Genomic DNA, 27,494 nt, shown 5'->3' with positions numbered 1-27,494 from the left:
TTCTGGGTTTTATTATTGTATTTTTTATTGTTCGTTATGGGCGTTAAATATGTCATTTCTGTTTTTAATGATGAGAGAATCAAACAAGTTTGAGACAATTATGATATATTATTTATATATTTTTATGTTATTTTATAGTAAAAATTCAAAATTAAAACCACATTAACTATAGATTAATGAACATATCTGTTACCAAATAAACACATAATATAATATTTTACAGTTCTTATGATGAATAAAACGATCTAATATTATATACTATAACTATATACATACTAAGCATTTATAATCATAGAAAAATGTAATTGCTTTACATCCTACTAGCTACTTTCTAAAATCATTAAGTGATATAATATAATTATAAAATTAGATGCATTTTTATAATTCGTACTATTAATATTATAATTTTGCCTTATTAAACACAAAATACTAAAATAGATTTTTAACACGGCGTCCTGGATATGCAATTTTGCTACACACACAACTGAATTAGTTCAATATTGTACATAACGTCATGAATGTCTTATTTGAGGTAACGGTATATACAATTTTTTTAATATCAAAAATCTAATCTAAATTATAATTTTATTAACAAATAGTTGAACAGTTATAATATTCACAAATCAGTTTATTGCCTATTGGTATACCGTTAGTAGTACGTATGACCATTAAAATTATAACCATTAACTTAATTCCACTTTTGGAAATGCTTTTAGTATTCAATTCAACTAAAAGAAAAGTGGTTAATTTACTACGATATAAACCGTGCCCAGACGTATTTATTTGTGACTAGGTTATGTGTTTATTGTCTTTTCACGCTGTGCGTTGTCCGACCTACAACTAATGTCATTGTTATATCGATGAGATTATATTATATGGTCGTAATGGTCTTGTCATATTTTTCTGTAATGTCGATGATCTTGAGCGTATAAAGCACGTCGATTTTGATCTCCGATTATATATAGACTCATTCGTTAAGAGTCTTAACATGGACTATAATTTATATTAGTTACGAATACGAGCGATTTGTATGGAATAACATGAGGTACATATTAACCATAATAACATGTAATGCGTTTAATAATTTATTAAAAGTAGATAATGACTTATGCTTAGGCTTAAAACAGTTACTGTTTGTAAGCGAAGGCGTACAAACGATGGTATCGGTGCGGTTGTCTTACTAGATGGATTGAAATCGTTTATCGAATCGCGATAAATTAGTATTCGCGTATTCGCGCGATCACCGCGCAACATAATATGCGCGTACAATTATTATACGATATTATGGTATAGTTTATAATAATATAGCTTTGTGCGCGCTTGTGCCGGTCACGCTGCGATGACGGGGCGCTATGGGAATTCGCTATGGCAAACTCGTCGGCGGTCGCGCCGAAAAAAACTATTTTGACCGCAAATTACTTTTAAGTTATTAATATAATATAATATATATATATATATATTTACTAAGGTATATCTGATTAATTTCTACGGGTAATACACACACACACTATACACATATTATACGTACGTGATCAAAGCCATTTCTAGAAATATCTGTACACGGTGTTGCTGTTAATTAACGCAAACTTCTTCTCTGAGCGCCAAGCCGCGGCGCGCCAATACCCGTGCACCCACATACACAGCACACCCACACACACACACACACATATTTTGCGTACGTGTAATTATATTATGTACATATATTATACCTGTGCGGTACCCACTCGTGTCCCGAGCCACTACGGTATCGCGGGCACGGTCGCAGCGCGTCTGAATGCCACCGCCACCGCCTCCGCCGAGTGTGTTGGCCCGTCCGACGAGATAAGCTCGTTTTGAACGGGCAAAGATTATCTGCACTTAATTAATTAAATCCCGCGAATTCAGTTTTAACTACGCCAATTGGCTCGAGCAAACAAAATAATTAGTCACATTCTACACGACCTGCCGCACGTTATATTATACAAATTATGAATTATTATACGTTTATTATAATATTATACGCGCGTATATATATATATATATATATACGTACCATCATGCGACGTATGTGTGTGTGTTTGTGTGTGTGTGTGTGTGTGTGTGTGTGTGTGTGTGTATTATTTATTATAATCTCACCTAGGAAATCAATCACGTTAAATAAACATTAGACGCGAGAAATATATAATAATATGATACTACACTATGCGTGTACCACGACTTTCTTGAGTAAGATTAATGTTGGTCCCCGAGACATATTATATAAAGTAATGATTTTAATTATCAAAGTTTTACCGTTGGAGGAATCGAAAAACAAACGAAAGGACCTTGAAAAAAACGATATATATAATATAAATAATCATTCAGTCATCTCGTGTTCGTAAAATTACACGGTTTAAACATTGACGTGTCTACTCAAAAGTCTCTCTTCGAGGATGTACGTGACCGCTAATTCTTCGCGTTCGTATAATTATATAATATGTTATGTGTTACGAGTCCCATCATTGAAAGTAGACGTTCATCAGCGCTTTTAACTTTTTTTTCTTTCGCATACGTATGGATATTACGAATTATTCTCTATCGCTGAAGTGGACGAGAGAGAGAGAGAGAGAGAGAGAGATAATGAAAACACACGTTTATGCAAACTAGACTTTTTACTATTTAATCATTGAAATGTGTCGCAGCACTCAATTATTGATTATTTCTCGTTTCAGAAGAGTCCAATCGACAAAAGGTGAATCACGAACCATATCGTTAAACCTAGATTTGTGTGATCGCGAATATAAATTATGTACCAAAACGATCATTGCGAAATCGCAATGTACGATAAAGCGTATTATATTATTATAGTTGTGTCAATAACCATGAACGAGTTAAAATAAAAGTTTATAATAATTGGAATTGTTAAACTTTAAAAAAATATTATCAGAATAATTGGACCTAAAAAGTGGATTGATAAATAAATAAACCGAAATTCCACCGAAGTTCGAAGAAACTGCTTATGAATGATAACTCGCTTGATGATTTCACCGATGTAATGATTATCAAGATCTGGATTTGATCGAGACAAAAAAAATACTGATTTTTTCGAAAAGTAATAACTTAATTGAAAATATTGTTTCACATAATTCGAAGTATTTAAAAGTTAAAAATCAAGGTTTTGAAAAAAGTTATATTTTGTGAGTTATTGTAAATTGTCATAAATCGGCTACGTCTGAAGGTGTTGGTCCTCCTATTATGTTCATCTAAATTTTAAATACTTATTATTGGTGATCAGCTCGTTTGTAATTTTATCTTTATAAATAAATAATTATCGCAGAATAATATGAAATTAATGATGTAGCTATTCCTTCATTGAAAAAAGTAAAAAAAAAAAATTGAAAATTTAAGATCTTTGATTAATATACAATCATTTATTATGTTGTATTTAATGATAAATAACAATACAAAATATAATTATTTTCGACAATTAATTATTTGATAATTTAAGATTAAAACTTTTTGTTAAAATCGGTTTTTATTTTGAAATTATATAAAGCATTCAAACTTGTTTCATTCGCATACCGAGTAGTTATATGCGAATTTAAATCAGTAAAAAAATTATATTCATTTTTAAATATGTTTGTGATTGATTTACCAAAAAATGTAAACATTTCATTTTTCGATTACCGAATTACCACTCACACAACATGTCGAAACGTTAACGATACTTGAATAATAATAAAAATAATAATAATACTAATAATTTACTGAACTGTCAAGTGATACACAAGTGGCGTATTTGTATGGCCTCTGGTATAATGCGCAACAACTAAAAAATTAAATATACCTATATCCAATCGGAATTTTGAAATTAAATAACAAATCCATTGAAGTCAGTGTCACGTATCCAAAACGTTTCAAATTCAAAATTTTTCGACACAAAATAGATTAACATCATCACGATACGCGTATACGGTGCACACTTCAGACTCCCGGCGCCACGATCGTATTATAATCATTTCATTGTATGTGTACATATGTGCGGCGGCGGCGGCGTCGAGTAGGTTGAATACAATTTATCAGACTTATTGTCGTAAACCACGACCGCGGTGAAGAATGACCTCTGGCAAAATGTGTATGCATCCCGAACCCGTGGTATTATAATAATAATATAGCACTCGACACGTAATCCTTTAAAATTCATGGTGTTCAAGACGCGGTCCTGCCTCAGACACGTTTCCTGCGGAGGGTCGCGCCGCCGCCGGAGAAAAAAAAATTCCCCGCCCGCCGTTCACCGCGTTTCCGCTGACGTTTCCGCGTTCGAACGACGGCGATGACTCGCGTCCCATTATACGATAATGTTTGTCGCTCGGACTCGTGTAAATCTCACGGACGGGCACTCGGGAAAAAATTGCGCGTTTAAATTTTTCTCGACGGGTCATTATTATCGGACGGTTCTCATTTTCACGCGTGCGCGGAATGAAATTTCCGCGGCGACAGGTCGAGTGAGTGATGGCGTCGTGCGACCGTCCGGGTCGCTTTAAAAAGCGACGTTATTTATCGTTTCGCCAATGCACGCGCTCGCCCATTTCTGTGTGTGACTGTGTGACCTTTCGAAAATTGCGACTCGTTAAAAAAGAAAAAAAAAAAAAAACCCCAAATACCGGGCAGGCGAGTAAGGAATATTATATTTAACGAGCGCCGACACAAACGTCATTGCTGTCTATAGACGTCGTTAAGGGTCTCGCGGTTCGACTATACTATAGCATTTCGATTGTGTGCAGACCAGGTTTGGCAAAGTTATTATCGACTGGGGTTAGTATAGATAATATTATATATTATTATTATATGATATTATTATAATAAACATTCGATCGATTCGTAATGACACGGATTCGCCGATAACTATCGACGTTCATTAGCCCGGAAAAGTCGTCGGCAACGCCCCAATTTGGCAGACGGCTGATAAAATGCTACGTATGTGACGCTCGTGGAAGTATTTTAATTTTGGATTAACGCGCGTGCAATAACCGTTGGCGAACGCGAATATTATGATTATATACTATTATGGCCTTATCGAAAACAACTCATCGCAGCCGAACGCGTACAATATTTGTTTAAACTTTCATTTCGTGACGTCTTGTATATGATTTTCTTTCTTTCTATCTCAATCTAAAATAGTTCGTTAAAAGTTGTTTTTCGTTTCAAAAATACGTGCGGGTAAGGCTGGCGTAAGGTCAAAAGAGTCAGTCACTGTGTATATTATAAAAGGGTAAATTATAAATTTCGACGTAATCAAAGTTTGGTAAACATTAATAATATTCATTGACTGATCAAAACACTGTGACCAGAATAAATAACGCGAAAAATTAAAAAAAAAAAAAAGTTGCATGTCATTATTCGTCGGTTATTTTAAGCGTTTCGACATAAAATTATGATACATTTTAAAATTATACTGGTGTGCGCTTAAAATAAATTTATTACAAGTCTACGAATAAGTACCTTAAGAATTCGAAAATAATTTTACTCAATATTATAATATTATGGTGCTTATTAGGTTAACGTATTTTTTCAATACTTTTCATATGCAACTACTGTGGTGTACGACAAATTCAACGAGTTACCGTTATTTATTAAAAAGAAAAACTGTTATTGGTACACTTTAGTGGGAAATTTCACCAGCATAACTAGGAAATTTGTATATTTTTTTTTTTATTATAAAACGCAATGGTTAAAAACATGTTTTAAATGCCATAGACGTTAAAGGAGCATTTAAGTAGGGTTTATATCTTATATTAGATTCACAATACTTTCTCTCCAACCGTTGCGGATATAATCTACTTTTCATTCAATCAAGTATACATACAACAAAGAAACAAATCCAATAAACTATCAAGCTAAACTAACCGATCAATACGCTTACCCGCCTGACATCGTCTGAGCACGTCAAAACACAACTTCAGTTTCGTCTTAAAATATTTAATGGGATTTTATTTATGGACGGTAATGATTCTTCGTCTTTGTTTATAAATTTTTAATCGCGAATAAACGTAACAATTTGTGTGTGTGTGTTCGTGTTTTTTCCATGTTCTTGTAAAACCTTGGCGAAACTTCTTACGACTATACACGCAATGCACCGTCTTGATTTATGTAACGTTTTGTATATTATATTCTAGAAAATCCTCCGATCGCGAAGTTTTCTCCAAAATGTCGTTTCAGTTTACCGTAGCTAGTCATTAGAAAATAGCTATAGTAGATGTATATTAACATGCTAATGCCAAAATCAATTTAATATACATTTACATGAATATTGTCAAAATGTTGTATTATATTATTGTTATTACTATTCTATGCATTTATATTACACATTAATCGTCTGTTTGGTTTGTGTTATCCTTCGCCGTTTAATGCATTTAACAAATATTAATTTTGGAATAGCTATAGTTATCTTGGAACAATATTTTGGCTATCATTTTAAGCGTGTTTATACCTTCTTATCATAAGACGTATTTTAAATAATACAATGCATAAATTTCTAAATTAATGTGATTAATTTATAATCGATCGAAACAAAAAAACCTTCGAACTAATCTGGAAATTATATTTATAGATTTTATAAATAAACCTCTAAATATTATAATAATAATTGGTATACATAAATGATATACGTAGGTGCCGTTTGATTGAAATATTATTGAAACGTATGCATAGGGTGACAGTATAGTGTGAACTGTATGGTATACTATGATCGAATGTCTTTAAATAGTTCTGGAAAAGCTTCTAAGAGGTTTATAATATTGCATTAAAACTCAGCGTGTATCATCGTAGACAATTGAAATTATACGTAAAGACGATTGCAAGCGATGATAATTTATTAAGCTTTATTACTTGTTTCATTGATTTATAATTTTAAATTTCTATCATGATTATGTTACATTAAATTATTTTAAAACTTGTTAGGGTTATGATAAATTTATAACTTTCATAGAGTACAAATAACCTAAAAAATATAATCCTATAATATTATATGATATCGGCGAATTGTTGTTGTTGCAATAAAACACATATAACTTGTTAAATTATTCATTATTCCCAAGCGTATCAGCTTAATCGAGTTCAGATTGTAAGGAAAATGTATCTCGGTTTTATTTATAACTATTTAATAATAATATCGTATTATTCTTTACAAGCAAACAAACGAACGAATACAACTCGAGTATAGAGTTATAAATCTACGGGCACCCGGACACGGCGACGACGTCGACGACAACGGGGTCGGAGGACAAAAATAATACTTCTCCGGTCAGCACCACCGCTACAATGTTATACACTTGTATAACGCTATATTATTATATTATTATGTTGCGTGTGACGGTTAGAAAGACGGGGCCGCGGAGGCCGAGAAAACCGTCGCGGATGCTACAGAGCCTCTCGAAATGTCTCTATCCGCACGGGATATTATACACGATATACGTCCCACAGCGTAGTTATTAATCCGACGCACATTAATATTTCGTTTGGAATATGTGCGTTAGTTTCCGATGTTGTCTTTTTGCAAAGCAGACGTGTAACCCTTCCGGCGGTCGTCGTCGTACAACGCAAACACCGTATCACATCATAACACAGGTACTCAAAAACTAAATTTCCGTACAAGTTCATTAAAACGTAAAAAACAAACAATCCTACACTACTACTACTACTACTACTACTACTACTATATAATACCGTCAAGTCAGTTTCTTATTGCAGACGTCTGGATTTTACGATGATAAGATAAATTATAAGGACTCGTTTGTTTGTCCAACAAAAATAATATACTTTGGACTTTGCATCGGAAGATTAATTTCATTCACGTCGTTAGACTTTAAAATATGCACGCACAGCTTTATTATTACCTTTGATCTACAAGTGTCGAGAAAAAAACGAACACGATAAATGGGTTTTTTAACTGGTAAAAACAAATCCATCATATTATATAATATTATGCGATTATGAAATGATTGTTTACGATCAGCGCGTATATTGAGACGTCAATTGGCGTTTGAGTAAATCGTCATTTTGTGGTTATTGTTATAATTGTCATTGCCGTCATCGTACTATGTCCTTTGATCACCGCGATTTGGCAAGAAAAAAGCTTCGTCTAAATACATTTCGGAAACCGATGTAAACGAACAATTTGCCATCTGCGCGATATTGTTATTACACCGGTGTAGCACCGCATCAAGTGGTTTGGGTTTCTAGTACACTTATTAACCACAACAAACGCGCGCGCGTATGTGTGTGTGTGTGTGTGTGTGTGTGTGTGTGGATTTTGTGTGCGTTTCTATAATACCTGGACGACCCTGATATAGTATTCAAGTTTTGTCTCTAAGGTATTAGGACGGACAAAATGTCTTGTAAGAGAATGGCCGACGCTTGATCATATCTTCAAACAGTTCAGGCGAGTTAATATTTTATAAAATACGGCACGCCCGGAACGGCCGTAGGTATGCAATATGTGCTTATCCGGGTGGTGTATTCAACGCGAGGAAGGTGAATGGAGAAAATGTAACTTTTTAAAAAGGTTTTTAGTATTTTATAGTTAAATTTTCTGTAGTCAAACAGCTTTTGATTACATTAATGAAAATAAAAATATATAAGAATTATTAATCCATAAACTAACTATCTAAGTATTTATAATAAGTAAAATGGTTACATTTTAATAAATATAAATTATATCTTATTGTCTTAATATGTGGTTAAAATTATCTAACCAAAAGTTCTTAATAGGATCGTGTTCCCGCTTGTACTGTCTGCGTCCAACCAACGCATAATAATATAACAAAATTTAAGTTCAGAATCATCCATTTCGCTCTGCTATTTTAATATTAAATTTATTTGATCTTTTATAAAATTAAGCATATTATTTAAGACCGTGCGTTTACTCGATTTGATATTTTAATTTTGAAACAAAGTTTAATCATGTTAAAATAGTGTTTTTTTTTTTTTTTGTAAATTTTAAATTACTTATAAGTTGGTTTAAAATTAAAAATCAAGAGAGCATAGAGAATAGGGGTATGAATAATATCCTTGTCTTTAAATTGAATTATAATTTGATGTTAGAAAGCCGAACACAACACATGTGAACAAGAAATCCTCTCAAACATACTTATAAAAATATAAATATGTCTTATAAAAACCAATTTAAAATTATTTGCAAAGACTGTGTTAAAGTCTTTAGTTTTCTTTCCACCTACTCCGTTCCATAAATTTGTATCTGGGAACATCATTCGCTTATTTATTCATTCAATAAAAACGATGGTGAATTTAAATTATATCATCATTACCACAACCACGGTATATTGAAATATTAAAAAATGAACGCTCACATACATGCGCATAAAAATATACTTACCACTACACTACTCAGTTAAATATTAGACAAATGAACGTTTTTTTTTTTTTAACCGGTCGGAATCCGCACAGTGTCAATACAGAGCGTAGTCAAATAGAATGAGTGCGAAGTTCAAAACACTACACTTAATCTACGAAAACAATATATTAACTCGAAGAGACGCGCATATCCATAATTAATGTGTTATAGATATGCATGTCGTATGCCGAGTCGAATGAAATTATAGCGCGCTAAAGTGTAAGTTGCGTAAACCGAAAAGATGAATCTCGAATTTCAAACTCTGCACACAGCATTAATATGGATATAGTACGATATGGTACAACATATATACATATGAAATCGAGATGCTTCAAATAATTAGGTAAAATTAATTAAAATTTCCGACGGGTAACGTATGCGATTAATATACGCCTCGGCATTACGTCCCAAACAAATCGGTATCCATACGAAGTTCACCGGCATTACGTGTGTATAGTTTACGGTTAAAATTATTCAGTTAGAGTTATGTACGTTTTAAGCGTATAGAATAGTATACGTAAAAGTGTTTCGTTTATTCGCACACCGTCACAATTAATAAAATTCCATCCTCAGCGATCATCATTGGCGCGCGGGGTTTTTCTTAACGCGTCGTGTTCTCGCAATTAATAAAGCAGTGTGCAGTCCACGTTATGATAATATTACATATTTTAACCTCAATACGCAGTTGCTATAATCATTTGCAAACACTTTGTTTGTATGTCGTTATTTACAAGCACCACTTCGGGTATTTCGACGTCTATTTTTACTTGGTTTAAATTAACATCAGTGTACAATTCATTTCACTGATAAAATATCTACCTATTCTTAAATGTACATAATTCTAACGATAACTTTGAACAAAAAAATTATGTTTGTTTGAACTGAAAAAAAAATAATATATTGTTGGCACTAGGATTCATGACGATTGAATAATATAATATATACTGTTCATTTCTGTTGCCAAATTGACAACCACGAGAAAAAAAATGTTTCATACAGTTTTAGTAGGTATTAATAATATTATACGTGTTTGACTATTTTTCTTATTTACAAAATGCAATCAAGTCATAATAAACGAATTACAGTTTATTGACGTTACATACGAACACGTCATAAATCTTACATAGTTTTCCATAAAACCGTTCGAGTGAAAATATATTCTATTTTATGAAGTACTTATACTCGTAGTAGAAATAATCTGATCCTAACTGTTATATATGTGTACTAAGCCATATTTATGGTTCGAAGATTACTGATTTCAAAATGTCTGTTATACCTACGACCTACACAAAATTCACTAACACGTCTTTGATGTTTATTCTGTAAAACTGTATAATATAGTCAAGCGCATAACCCCAACGTGAGTAAATGATTTGATTTTCGCGTGACTGTAATCTGTTGTCTTCCTTGTTGTGTCTGACGACAATCACACATGGTTTTTTAATCACGTACAACATCGTCATAACTTTGTGGAAACTGAAAAGCAAGCAACAAACAATGGCTCATCTTTTTGGCGTTGTATTGATTTTGCACGAAATGTGTTACATACACATCACGAATAACATCGTCATATTGTGATGTTTGAAATGCAATTAAAACCATGTATTATTATAGATTATAATCTTACATTATATTAATTCTCTCACACAATAGTAAGTATTTAACATACAAACTTGATGATGTCACAAATTTTGTTAAAATTTAATTTTTACTAAAAAATACGACGTTACTATAATAGCTAAATACGCGTGCCATAATAATAATAATATACATACTGCAGTTTTTTTAAAATAATAATATTCATAGTTAATAGATTATATATAAATCTATTTTATACAGAATATCGATTAAAAGTAAATGATAATTATTGATTTACTTATCGTTACAACTAATTTTTATGATTTTAAATGGTATAAAAATAATATTAAAAATAGTGACGTTAAGTAAAGAAAAACGTATAATATAATCGAAAACGTACAACACCAAAACTGGTATACAATAATAACCTAACATTCAAATAATTCATTTTTATGTAATAAAACGAGTATATCAATCCAATACAAAACCAAAACCAATAGGTAAATAGATTATTTTTATTTTTTACATCGTATGTCCACTAAACATTTATCATTTGCATTCAAATACATATTACCTAAGTCATACTTAAAAATTAAAATATATATGTTAACAATTCGCTAATAATTTTAATATAATATTCTAAAAACAATAACATTTTAATTTATCCAGCGAAAAATCATAAAAAGTTATTACATTATGGTTTCTTTACATTAAGAAATAATTCGCGATTTTCCTTAGTGATAAGTGATAACATAAAAAAGTTATCTATGAGATATTCAACGCATAAATACTACCCGAATATTAGTAAGGATGAAAAAATATTTTCTAATCACGAAAAGTGGTGGATAAAAAACATATGAGATTTATTTGATGTATTACTTGTTCTTAAAATCGATGCTCCATACTAGATTTAAAGTATCTATTAATGTTTTATAATGTTATAAACTTTGATAGGGAGTCATTTTTACCAATGTTCGTTCTTATAAATAATAAAATGAAAATACCAAACTAATGTAATATTATTACTTTGTACATTATTTTATGTCCTGTTATTTAGTGCTCTTTATTTTAAAGTAATTCAATAAAAAATGTATGTGAACAATTAAATTAATTATATTAATTTTACATATTAATATAAATGTATAAAATGAATATGTTTTCACAATTGTGATCATAATATTTTTTAAACACATTAGTTTTTGTGAAAAATAATCTGCTCATAAAGGCATCTAGGTACCAAAGGTTTATATAATATATATATTTATTTTGTCTAAATACAATTTAAAATAATAACAAACATTTATATAGGTTCGAAATACTAATAGAAAATATAATTTATTTTTACAAAAATATATTATTTAATATTAATAAATATTATTATTGATAAATATTATATTTCGGATAGGTATTAGTAGAAAACAAACGTATTCATCGTTTGTTAAATTTACAGACGAAATGCATATTTACCTTTATTTAGTCCGATAAAAAATAAATAGTAAACTAACAAAAATATATCTCGATTAAGTGTTATGGTACTAATATCTTTAAAATACTATGTTTGATTTTGACTTGATGTATTTTTGAATCAATTTAAGATGCTTATAATTGAAAAATATTCTCTCTTAGTATTAATTTTATTATGATTTGAAATAAATAAATAAAATGCACATACTATTATAACCTAAAAGAGTATATAAACTGCATGGTTGGGTTGAACAGTAAACGTTATAATTATTATAAATTTATAAAATGTGAAATACCTACTGCTAGTGATTAAATACATATTTAATACTTATATAGAATATGTAACAACTTAAACTATAAATAATATACTGGAAACAAGAAAATGTGACTCTTAAATGTATCAAAAGTTTAAAATGTAAATTATAATGAAGTAAAAACAAATGTCACGTGACGTACTTAACTTATTCATTTTTTTTCATTATATGTATTCGTAATTTAAAGGCAAGAATAATAAATTAGAAAAACCAATATCAGTGTAACAACAAGACATGCAATACAATGGATTACAGCATAGATACTATACAACAGTGACACAAAGTAAAAAAAAAAATATATTAAATAATACGCGTAAGCGGTGTATTATTGTTTTTAACTAAAATAAAAAAACAAAATAAGGTAGTTTTATGCCATTTTGCGTTGCGCTACATTATATTTAAATTCGTTATAAGTGAATAGATATTATTTCAATGATATTTCACGTGTAACCAATTTTAGTGCTAAATGGTTTTCTCGTCCAATAAAATGCAATATAAAAGACAAATATATCTTTTACTATTGGTACCATATAAAAACATTTTCATTGTGATTTCCAGATGTATCAGAATGCCTGTTGAGCAAATCAAACAAACATCAAAATAACTTGGGCGAATTCTCGGGGAAACCTGATCTACCGTACTTCGATAAAGCCGCGTCGATAAACGTCACGTCGCCTTTGGGAAAAACGGCCTATCTCAACTGCAGAGTCAAAAATCTTGCCAACAGAACTGTAAGTAAACAAAGTATTTAATGTTTTTTTATTATTCGCAGTGTAGAACTAGGTCATCAATTCGGAACCAAAAAAAGAGCATTATATCCTTTATGGTGAACTTATATTTTGATTTTTAGATGACTTATAGAGCCTAAGCTATATGTATATACCCAGCTGAGGACCTCGTGTTAAACTTATTTAAAAATTACAATTTATTTAGAAATCATTCAGATAGAAACAATGAAACAATTGTGTCTGTTTAATTTTCCTTTAATTTGGTTTTTTTTCTGATACAAATCAAGTCCAAATAAATAAATACTGCTCCCTGAGTGCAAACAAAAAAAAAGTGTTCAAATTTACGATTAGGTTTAAAGTATATACATTTGAACCGTTTGTGTTTTATTCTATAGAATAAATCTGTGTTAATAGTCAGGTACATCTGTCTTTCTGCTTACGATCCATTTTATTTTAGAATAAACAATTTAATTAATTTTCAGCATTCAAAAATAAAACCATTATTACTTTTTACGTGATAGCTCCGTCACACAATTTCTGTTTTCTAAAAAAAAAAAAAATAACAATGTTTATTTGAAAAAGAATTAAATTTAAGTTCCTTTGAAAAAATTAAATGACCGGGGAATTATCTCTACAAACGAAATGTTTTATTGGATACAATTCTTTTCTGGTCCACCTTGTTTTTAAACTAAAAAATAATAATTGGACTAAATCGTCTGAAAGCGCTATGGCTTTTTTCTATATCATATTACACCATAATTTTCTGGAAAGATGATTAAAACTAATTGTAACAATAAAACGATTAATCGAATTATATAATGATCTTATAAGTTTATGGACTCAAAATATTTAAGTATAGGTTTGAAAAATACACATTCAAGACAACAAATGGAGTAATCATAAGCTCTGAAAAGTTATATGACTTAAGTAGTGTCTTACACACGTACATTTTTTTCAAAACAAAAAAAAAATGATATTATAATATATTTTCATTCAGTATTATGGCCGTCAACACGGTATTGAATATTAATTTAGAACACACGAGAACTCAATTATTTTTTATTAATTCCATCTACATCATTTTAAAGTTAAATTTTATTGAAAAGTAATTTGATAAAAATTGTGTTATCGATTTGTTTTATATACTTTTTTTTTATAACAACATGAACATTTTTTTTTACATTTTTTTCTCATATTTAAATGATGAGACCCGTTAAATACTTGATGTATGTAAAAAATAATTTTTTGTACTTTGCGGATATAGTTTTCTGAATAACTCCATAAAAAACCCAGGATTTTATGCGGTAATTATATAGGTATGTAAATAAAAAAAAAAAACAGAAATGTAGTTCAATGAAAAACATAAACACCATCGTTGATTAAATTTGATGAGCTGTACACATATCATGCAGCTTATTTATTTTTCAAATACCATCCTCTGAGTAATGATATAATTAAATTGTTCAGTATATTTTCTACCTACAAATATCGTTAATTGCATTTGTTATATTTATATATACGTATCCAGTACTTATGCTGTGCCACTCCAGTCATCCGCATTACACTAAAGTCATTAAGAACCTCCATATGATTTTGTTTCGTTACGATTATTCTTCAAATGCAAATAATTATTTACGTTTTAATTACATTAATTAGTAAACAGTGCATAATTTTGTTCAAAAACAAAGTACACACATTCACTAATACTCACTGTCCACACAATAATGTTTACGTTATTGTTATTTTGTTTCTCTAAAAATAAAATAGAAATTACATTAGTGTTATACTGTACCACAACTTTTTCCAATGAATATTGAGCCCAAAAAGTAAAAGAGTGAATAAATTAATACGTGTTTTTAATATTACATATTTAATTCATATTCAATTAGCTCATCAAATAAAATAACTATGACAGTGATCATAACTGTGCGTTGCGGTTATCGTAATGTGCACTTTCACGACATACTTAAAATTTCAATGTCCAATCAAATCGTTACAGACGTTGTAATTGTGACGAAAAATATCACTAATATAAAAGCACAATACACTACACATTATTCAGCAATGTATTTTTTTTTTCGAAGGAAATATATTATTTAAAACGAAATAAAAATAAAATTAACGTTGTTATTAAAATAATTTTTTTTTAATGACTTTAAGTACGCACGAAATCTACCAATCACTATACCAATTTATGTTTGAGTAAATTCAAATATTTGCAGAGTAGGTAATTATTTGAGTTTTCATATTTAGTTCATTTGTACGTTTATTTATAGTTGAAGTAAAAACGCAATACTTGAGTCAAACTCGTTAACATTTCATAGATTTGAAGGTGATGGTAAATTATAGAACTCTGCATCTAAAAACTTTATGAAAGATATCGTATTTTGTTGCTATCCAAAACGAAAGTTTTACATCAAAACTTTATGTACGTATGTTAGTTGAACATGTTTCTCCGAAATGTTTAATTTTTTTTTTTTAATATTTGTTTTTTTTTTGTTAAAATCACAAATAAAAACTATAAAAATAGTTATGTATACATTATATGTGAAAATTTAACGAGATGTAACGAATAGAACGTGTGTAGTGAAATACTGTTAAATAAGTAAGAAAATAAAAAAAAAACTTCTAATTAATATTAACAGAAAACGAGCAAACTGACTACGTGAACAATTTAGATCAAACGCATGGGGTACTAATTCCAACTGTCGCTTATGGATACGACATAATTAGATGTTTCGTGCTTTTAACAGTTTAAGCACTGTCTAGGTTTGTTCAAAAAAAACAAACATCGATAAAATGTGGATTTGATGCAATCATCATGGACCAAAGAGAATTTGTATGTCGATTCGCCGTACCTATAAGGTCAATGATTTTTAGCCCAACCCTTCAGATTATCGAAACATTGCTGCCGCCGATCAAATTTAATTAAAACGTTCGATGCAAGTACGTTGCACGCTCAAAGAGAATAACGTGTAGTTGTAAAATGAATACTAAAACAATCGAAATTTGTTCGATGCGCTCATAAAAGCGGAAAACGACAAAAGTTACATACGGGGCATCAATGCGATTAAATTGCGATTTTTAGAACAGCGTTAAGCCATCCGCGCTTTGTAAACATACCTAACATATTACTATAATGTAGGTACGTGTTTTACATCATTAACGATGCCGTAATGTATCCGAATACTTGCGTTACTTCTAAGACAGGAGATTAAACTATCAATGGTATCGAGTAATTGCGTATAATTAATGTGTGAAAATATCAAAGCGTATTTTTCAACATCAAATACATCAAATTGGTCTTGTAAAAACAATAAGCATGTATAGAGCACAATTTCAAAGATTTTTTTTTTTTCTGATAAATCTACTTCAATAACTTTCATCTCTTCTACCTTCGTCGTACCGTATACGTACTTATCAAGATTGGAATTAACACAAAATGAACGGCGAGTGGTCCTAACTTAATATTACAAAATGTTTATACTAAATTACATAATATTATATATTGTTTTTAAATTAATAATATTCAACGCGAGCAAGCTTATGGGAAACCTATTTTTAAATTCGACCGTTTCATTGCGCCTTATCCTGGATGAACTATACTTGTAAATTTTTATTTTTTTACTTTAAGACAAGGTTTTCACTACTTTCGCCTTTGAGGAAAAGGCGTAAATCAAAACATTTTGTTAGCGATACGTCATAATTGTAGCCACGTCTACAGCTGCAATAATTATTCGTTATAAATATTATATCGTTCGGATGGCAGTCATCTAGCTGCGGCGCTAATCGGTGACTTGGGTTTTCGGAAATGGTCGCTATAATAATATGATAATATCGCATTTTAAGTATACATTTCAATGCGCACAACTAAGTCTACCGCTCCGGAACAGCAAGGAGGGCGATGGCTGCGTTAAACTTCTTCGCGTGAGATTACACAATATAGAGACGAATATTATACCGGATATCCCGATGACGAGGGCAATGACCAAAGTTAGCCCGGAGTAGGATTGTTCTACCCAAACACACACACACACACACACTCGTACATACGCGAATATATATATTATATACACATATACATATTTTATATATAATTATTACGCTTAAACAATGTTACATTAACTGACTTTCGGTGCGCGTTAACCGAGTGTATAATATTATATACATATATATATCCTATAGTTAGATTTAGGCGAATGAGTGTGCGAGTGCGATGGCGTACTAGTAATTGGAGAACTCAACGCATTTTAGGTTATACTATAGCGTTATCCATAACGAGGGGCTTTGAGAGAATTGATGGATTATTATCATTATCGCTATTGCAACACCCCGCTACGTCTCGTCGACTACGATCGAGGGTATTCCGAATATCGGGCCGAGTTAACGAACATAACGACGTTATTAGTATTACTGTAGTACGCGGGCACGCCATAACGACGACCACATTGCGAGCGTAAATCAGTTATCGCAATATTATTATAGTAACTATATTGTCGGGGCACCCCGACGCGACGATGCCCACGAGAAAACTTTTCCGAAGTTCAGAGTACGCACGACGAAAGCGTCTAAATACCCGTACGTAGATGTCGCGGAATGACAATATTAAGCGCGATATGTCCATAGGCATCGAAGGCGATGGGAAATTCAAATCTATAGAGTCCGAAGGCACGATATTTTAACGGTTAACGTTTCAAACTTGAATATTATCTAATAAAAGCGACATAATATTTTCAACGATGAAAAAAAGGTTGAGTTTCAAACGACAACGCATAGTTACTGTATAAGGTGCCTATACTTTAAAATTTCGTAATGTAATAGAATTAATTATATTAACAAAAATGTATAATATCTATATTTATTTTTTTTTTATTTCAAATCGTTTCGATATTCAACACGACGCCAAGTACTTATACGTGTAGTTATGTTGATGGGATATAGATTTTATTTGATTTTCGTTTAATACGCATCTGAGATATGACTTTAATTTCTAATTATACAAAAAACTTGTTTAAAACTGTTCTCTCTCTATATATATATATATATATATTTATAAATTATAATTATACATTTTTATCCGAAAAGAAACTCTATCCGACTACGTTGAATAATTAATACGGTAAAACGGAAAACGCATAATATTGAAATATAAATAAACATTTTCATTTTGTGTTTGTTTAATCCTACAACAATTACGAAAAAGCAAACCGCGTTTCGTTTCGATCTGTTAATTTAAAATTCAAGATTTTGTCCAGTGCCAATCTCGAAATTATTATTTTAATATTTATGAACACGGCACAACAGAAAAAGTGAAATAAAAACGCTTAAAAACACAAAAACAAAAATAAAAAAACAACATAAAGTTAACCATAAGAGGATACAAATATAAACAAAAAACAATCCCAACGAACTCGGTCTATCACCCGTCGTTGACGTCATCGTTTTTTTTTTTTTTTTGCTTCGTTGAAAATATCGGAAAAAAGGGTATTCTACCCCACAAGAGCTGTATATACGAGTAATCCGGTTACAGCTATTAATCCACACGGTGTAATTGAAAAGCTATTCAAATGACAGTCACGATAATATTTTATACAATGTATTGGAATTGGAATTAGCAACGTACATGGTGTAGTAGTACGCAAAACAACGAGGCGCACGCAATACATTTAAAACATCCGTTTTGACGAATATTGTACTGTAATGCATAACAACGATATGAGAAATGCAGTATTAACATTTAATATTTATGGACAAATTTAAAAGAGGATTTGGATTTAAAGGTCGTACTAACTTCTAAAGGTGCCTAAGTTCTTCAATTACCTCTCCCCGTCACAAATTCACCTACGTACGTGGTCAACGAGCGTTAAACAGCGCTATAGTTCGGTATATTTTATTTATGTTCAATTTTCAATAAATGTTCATACGAAAACATAATAAAATAAAATGTATGATTTTAATATTATATCATCTTTATTTTGTATATTACGCGTATTTTAGGCTATATAATATACAGCCGATTATATTACTATCGCATTGTATGTACAGTCATTTTTTTCATATATGACTCATAATAACGTGTTAGGTCCACACATGTGCGACGCCACTGATGAGCTGACACAAAATCGCATGTACAAGACATTCGACGAGGCTACGAGTTTAGATGAGTTGGTTTAAAGCGAAGTCCGTTCTACGCGACAAATGATTCCTATGTGAATTTCAAAAAAAAAAAAAAAACGAGATATTATGAGTCCCTATATGAATCGTTTTTCGTACGATAAACGTTAAATAGGCGGTGCTCGTTTGTTCCGTCGCGGAAATTCGCAATAACCAAATCTGTGCAGACGCGAATAAAAACATAAAACATTCACTGGGCGTCGTATATCTGGAAGAAACGCGACACGTTCAAATGTGTAAAACCGTGAATCGACCAAAATAACAGTGCGACACGAAGCGCGAACGAGCGCACCCGCGGAAACCGTATGGTATAGACGGCGAGTCGGCGTCTAGAAGAGTAGATGATAGTGTACTATATACGCTCACCTATACGAGTACACGCCGCAACGGCGGTGGCTTAAAACTTGTAGTCTTGATGGCGCCGACCCACATCGCATCGCAACCCCCCCCCCCCACATTGCGCCTCGAACTGCCAGACGTTAATCACCAGGGTGTTTTAAACTCCGGTAAGCAGACACACTGCCATTAATCCGAAATGCGCGGGAGGTGTTGCCGCGGGCAGGCGCTACCGGGCGGGGAGTCGCGGGGCCGCCGCCGTCTTATTAATGACCTAACACTTGTTAGACGATCTTCTCGCGGGCGCGCATTACTCACGCAGATTTCGTCGTTCTGAAAGGATTTAACGATCGGTAGTGAACGGTTTTCCGGGGGGAGGGGAGGGGACGGGGACGGGGACGGCCGTGGCTTATAACGCGCGCGCGACGGGAAAGCGCGCGGACGAACGCGCGTATACGTAGCGTATTGGCGTACGTAGAGAGACTCTCGACGGCGGCGAGCTGCGGTCATCGCGACGAAAAGGACGATATATAGAGACCGTACGACCACTGTGTATTCTTCCGATACGCCGTAGCGATCAGTCGTGTGCACGTCGATCTTCGACACACGTTTTTTCAATATTTTAGTCGACTACGCGTGGAAGAACGTTACAATCGGACTTAGGTGTCGGCGGCCGCCGACAGACAGAATAATATTATACTATATTATATTATACGTCTTAATGTATATGATGATTTATCAAATACGGTCATCCCCTATTGTTATCTTGATAACGACTTTATTCAAAATCCGATTCCTCGTATATCTGAATATGTAATAGTACACTTAAAGATTATATTTTTGAATTCTCGGGATTTGTTTTATACTGCTCGAATAGTGTCAAAATGTTGTTTTTCAAATGAGAACCATTCTTTTTATTATAAATTATGTATTATAAATATTTAGATGTATTCAATTTAAAATTTTAACGAACAGTTTATCGGTTATTAAATGTCTATAATAACAGTCTGTGAAAACGGTTTTACAAAATTATCATACATATCGATAGATCTATATTAATTGCAGCACTGTGGGACACTCCTCGATTTGTAAAAATAAAATAATAATAAAAATTTGAAAATTTAGTCAGTAATATATTTTAAAATTCCAAAAGTTGGATAACTGTATTATTCAAGAAAAATAGGTGGAGAGCGTACTCGGTGAATCGCCCTGTATACATAAAATATCGTGTGCGATTCTATATCCATCTATAGCTTTCTCTATCCCAGACCGAGAACAATGGACCCGGTTAACCGAAACGTTTTAATCGCATCGAACAAAACGTTTCTTCCATTGTAGTGTGCGCGATGGTCTCTCCGTCGCGTTTTATTTCGTTTTATTTTTTTCACGTTCGCATGCCACCGACACACACGCAACTACACTAAAAAATAAAAAATAAATGCTATTAGGACGGTAAACAATTAAAATACTACGATACTTTATTGTTTCGTTACTCGTGTATGTGTGTAGAATATTATTTGCGTTGTATATACTTACGTATAAGATACTTTAATAAACGTGTATATGCAAATATTCGATATACTTCAGACGAATGTGCTACACATAATAATTATGCTACATGCCCACTAAAATGAAATAAATGAGGTCTTTCAGCATACGATACACGAGTGCGAAATGCATCCGATAAGTATCAAACAAAATGTATAGTTGTAGACCTCATACGAATCTTTTAAAAAAAGGTTAAAAACTATCAATTCGATACACTCGAATCCTGATACTTACTATATAAAAACGTTTGCGTGGTTTGTTTCTTTTTATTTGGATTTAAAAAAAAATCATGATTTACCCATTAATTTCAACCACGCATTATATATAACATACAATACCTATTTAAATAGTTGTTAATACGAATAAAAACTTTTTTTTTTCATCAAAGAAACTGCAGAATTTGTTTTTACATCCCGACCAATGAAACAAGACAAAATCGTGACCAATTTTTGGATAAAAAATAAAAACAATTGTTTTTTAAAAACATATTATGCGTTGTGTATGTTTAGCTATGTTGCATAATAGAATATAATAATGCTAATAGTACAATATTGAAAATAATAACATCTGCAACGTATAATAATAATAATATTACGTGACGTGGTGTTTAATAATGATATTGTTATAATTATTTACAATGTTATTCGTATTAAAAATTGTAATCTCACGTATTATACAACGATTGTAAATATTTAGTGTAGTAAACAACATAACTAATTGTGCACACAAAGACGACATATAATATATTGTTGTGCATCACGTGTGTTTTACGCGGACATTCGCTTCGTTACTATGGTCATCACGATATAAATATTTATTTTGTGTTACCATCTTATCCGATGATCAATCTAGTGTTTGCAGAAAAAACAATATATATATATTATATACGTTACATTTTTCGGTAGATACGGCTAAGTAATAATGATAGTACGGAGGTAGAAAAAGAATGTATATTTTATAACGTTATGATTGTTATTTTATTTTTTTGATTATTCAAAAAGCGTCCTTCGATGGCATTCGCAGGGCTATTCAAGTCGCCGCGTCCGACATAAAATAACTTTATTAATATTCTAGAAGTATGCGTATATTGCATAAACTTAATTATTGTATTCTATACGTTTTGTGTTGTATAGAATTTAGCGGTATTATCTCGGAAAATCGAGCATTCTGTTGACGGAGTATATATTAATATGGTATGAACATTGCATTGTAGCATAGTAAACGCAATTATTAATAATATTTACCACTTTTTTTTCCCCCCAAACATCAAAATTCCGCCCCCGCGCATACGTCGTCTCGATTTTATTTTATTGTATTATACACCTACGCCAAACCGCTGGTTTTCTGATTGCACTTTAATCCGTATAAATGTATTAAGCACACTGTATATTTTATTCAAAAGACAAACGACACACGTACTATATAAATTATTACCTTAGAGTCACGTGGTAAAATATTCAACGATAACAATACGTACACCTGTTGTGGGGTAAGTACTTCGAATGTATTTATTTTTGTGTGCGATTAGCATAAATGTTTAATAATATACCTCCCCCACTAAAAAAAAAAAACTCATTGAATTAAAATTTACAAGAGGCAAATAATTTATTTTATACAGAAAATAAATTCGTTCACGAGAAGACGTCTTCTGTTCCACTTCAAAAAATAAAATATAAACAAATAAAAATCGACAACTCTATATAGCGTCTCGTTCGCCACAGACGACGACGGTCAGGTCGTTTGATTTGATTTAAATCATCTACCTATCTAATATTTATATGATGTCCTCGAGTCGATGCAGTTATATAGCTGTTGCAGTTTTACGAATTCGGTTTGTAAATTATATGTTCTCTCGCGTTCGCCTTTGAATTTGATTTTCAACTGTCGAGGAAATATCGTTATAATATATTTTATGTGCATTTTAGTCTGAACTTCTTTATAGGTATATAATATGTAATATGCACTCAATCAAACATTTTTTTACTGCAAAAACGCCAACCGAACTTCTGCCGTTCGTATGATAATGTGATGGCACCGTGATGTGATAAAACTTAACCGGTATACGTATTCAGCACAGGTACAGTATGAAAATATTTTTCGGCGGTTGCGAGTAAACCGTGGATACGCCAATGTAGGCGGCTGTCGCGTTCCAGAATTGGCATTATTTGATTTATGAATGCGGAAACCGAACACGGTGTGCGTTTCGGGTGGACTTTTACGCTATATAGTCTTTTCGCAAAAACATAAAAATGCATAAGGCTTCGCTCTCGCTGTCAGAGAAGGTATAATATTTATTTCGAAATTGCATTAATTAAATTCGAATTTATTTCCATCGTGTTTCCCCCAGAATACATAATTCAACTGTTTTATTTCACATAATTTACCACCGTGCAGTATTGCTCTTTCCATTAGAAATTCTGCACCGATACGCTTGTTTGTGCATAATGTATAAAATAATTCGTGAATTAAACGTTATTAAAATGAAATCGGTTTGTTGTTGTTATTATGCGTTTCGGTAATAGTTAAACTAGAAGTTGTAAAAACAACAAAAAAAAAACATTAATTTAAACGACTTTATAAATTACTCTAAAAAAATCAATTTTATAAAATAGTGATGAGACTTTGCTATGAATAATTGTCAATGAAATTCAATTTTAATTTAAGTAAATATCTTTGATCATATATTCCACATGCAAGTTTAATTTGGATAACAACCCTATGGGGTGGTATATAATATTGTTTACCCACATCGTATATACGTAATAATAATATATTATATATTATTATGTTTATTTTATCTAACGGTGCAATATCACAACCGTTTATAATATACGTTACTGAAGGCACTAATAACTTACTGACTAATGACATTCACTACAATATTATAAACGGTGAAACAATAGGTATTGATAAGACAAATGATTTCATTTCACTATTTCAAGTCCGAATGAGTATTTTTTTTTTTTAAACTGTCAGGCATTAATACTATTATTTTAACTTTTTATCAATATTTTGAATAATGCTATATATATATATATATAAATACAATTCATTTTTTTAATTAATTTGTAATTTTATACATTTATGTATTAAAATTATTTGGAATAAAACTCAATTTAATAAAATGTAATAAGTACACGTAGACATAAACATATGTAAAATAACCTATCACTATCAATCATTCTGCATTGGTATTGGGTACAGTTAGGTTTATATTAAGGGCTAACACGCCTTCTGTTCTAGATATAAATCTGTGTTCTACACGACTGAAGGTTTCTTAAATATAACTACAACACTCAGATTGACCATTGAAGTACTATGTCAATGTTCGCGTTGTAGCATGATGTATTATACTATTATACATATAAGTGCAATAATATATTGTATTTCAACGTTTAAATTCAAAAACGCAAATAATCATAACATAAAATAGTATATTAATTTTAACTTGATAATATTGTAAAAATAAAAACTGTAAAAGTTCCAATGTATAATAAAACAAATACCTGTACGGCGTTTTGTCCGAAAACGTAACAAACATAAATTAGGTATCGATAATTTCCACAGTAAATATCATTTCCGATAATTTATTTTTACAACCCCCATTTGCTGTTATCGAATTTATTTTATTTTTTCCGTTGAATTATGGGTGATATTTCAATTGGTTTCAAAATGTAATTATTTTTAATTTTACGAGCATTTTCGAAATTCAAACTCCAGCACAGATGTTGAGAAATATACAATCGAAGAACCGTGAGTGTAATGTTATTACTGACCAAACAATGTTTAACAAGCTGCTACTGTTTCTGTAATTGATAACTTGGATTTGTTTCAAAGTATTATTTTCAACAAGATCATTCATCGAATAAATTTAAAATTCCTACGTTTCCGTGCAACGAATTTTTGCCACACGTTAAAATCAATAACGATAATATTGTTCTCGACGTGAATTGCCTTTACACATAAATCTTCATTACCAGTGCCCGTCGTGTCCATTGGTTGTATATTTATGAAAATCTCATTCATACGATGTAACTCTTTTATAATATTTTGTAATATAAATTATTAAAACCGAAAGACAACTATTTTCAAAACATCACAGTTAGTTTTATTGCTGTTGTCGTTTCGACGGAACCATTCTCAATTTTCATCGACTAAGTTGGTTTTCTGTAAATGGTTTTTTAACCGAAAAATATTCAGCTGATCGTGTAGTAATAATAAATCCATAATTTTCAATATACGTTGTTTAGAATTATTGTTTTTGTACGTAATCCATTATCATTCTTGGCACATAATATACTTTATGTGAGCGGCTATTATTGTAATTTAAAAATACGTACTATGTACATATTATACTACACACACACACACACATAGTGTAGTACGATAAATAATGTTTTATCGGGTTGGACGGTTGTATAACTGTATTAATTTGGACATTCTTAATGGATCACCGAGTGAGAGTATGTTATATTGTTGTTATTTTTATACGTACATAACGTATTGTTTCGGAAAAACTAAACAACACGGCACACACAAAAAGTACTAATAAATAATGAATTATATAATTTTATTATTATATTTCAACGGTCGTTATAATATGATAAATTATTTCTTGTCATGTTACTGCAGAAAGTATGTGACACATTCACTTGAACGAGTTGAACGCACTTGACGCATTCGGCATAATATTTGTCTTGTATCAGCACTTATAGGGGTAATAATCATATCGTATTGGATTTAATTATTAAAAGTTCAGTGTGCTCACATTTATTGCATATATATATTATTTATTATGAATTTATAAAGTTTTCTGCACTTGATTTTTCAAGTCTGAGTTAAAAACAAAAACATCCTTGAAATTAAAATTACTCTGTACATAAAAAAATACGGTTTTTTCTTTGATTTGAAGTAGGTACAAAAACCATAATAATTATTATAGTATTCCAATGTATCCTTGAAAAACAAACGCACTGAAATTATTGTCACTAGACATATATAAAATAAAAGTAAATTCTCAATACGTCAGTTAATATTTACTGTTATTATTGTTTTTTTTTTTAATGAAAAATAATAAAGTATAAAATTCGAATGAATTAATTGTGTTTAAAACTATTATTTTATATTTTTAAGTAAAAATTGATTCGACTAAACTGTGCCAATGTTTAAACAATTTGTTTACACTAAATTTACAAGAAATATGCTCAAAATAAGGAGACGATAAACCCATTTTTTTTTTTGCATTACCTAAGAAGATAATATAATATATATATGACATATAAAGTCTCAAAACTATGTATAATCGATGAAAAAACATAAACTGTACAGTGTTATATTATGTTATCAAAATGGCCAATTATAATTACATGAAATGATTATAATGAATAATGACCTAAATTTTTCGTTTTTTAACTCTATGCCATATCACTATAATAATAACAGTATAATTGAATCTTGAACTTTACAATATTGTGTAGTATTCGGTGTGCTCTTAAGTCTTAACTATAATAGTGTTTTGTCTAAGATGTTTGTTGTTCATAATCAAAGTGTTCAGTGTACAAGGATATTGTGCATATAACATAAGTGTTTATATGCCAAAAACAGATGTTGTCTTAGTTGATCGGTATAAGGCAACGCGTATTATGTGAACTCGATATAAAGGGATATTGCAGACAATAAATATATACAAAAAAAAAAACATTATACCACAAAAACAAATCCTAAAATTTTCATTTATCAATCACATATTTTAATGTTAATTGTATTTGAATTAAAAATGTACAGAATATTTGAATTGTTTTTACTTATACTTATGATAATATATGTTTATATAATATTATATATATTTAATATATTGTGCTTATTTTTCAGTGACTATTTTCATATTTCGATGAACTTTTATAACATGTAAAATACATTCGAAAATATTTTAACTGAGAATTTAATTTAATTTTAATTTTAAATACTTTTCAATATATCTAC

General features: G+C 30.9%; 1 protein-coding gene across 1 annotated transcript in view; it reads left to right on the top strand.

Annotated features, from left to right (window-relative positions):
* LOC132920527 (zwei Ig domain protein zig-8-like) overlaps positions 1 to 27,494 on the top strand; it is a 361,370-nt gene that overhangs the window by 259,828 nt on the left and 74,048 nt on the right. Inside the window, exon 3 of the mRNA XM_060982984.1 lies at positions 13,285 to 13,457. Within this exon, the coding sequence (XP_060838967.1) occupies positions 13,285 to 13,457 (173 nt within the window). The remainder of the gene's footprint in view (positions 1 to 13,284; positions 13,458 to 27,494) is intronic.

This window comes from Rhopalosiphum padi, chromosome 2 (genome assembly GCF_020882245.1).
Source record: "Rhopalosiphum padi isolate XX-2018 chromosome 2, ASM2088224v1, whole genome shotgun sequence".
NCBI lineage: Eukaryota > Metazoa > Arthropoda > Insecta > Hemiptera > Aphididae > Rhopalosiphum > Rhopalosiphum padi.
This window is presented reverse-complemented; position numbering and strand designations above follow the sequence as displayed.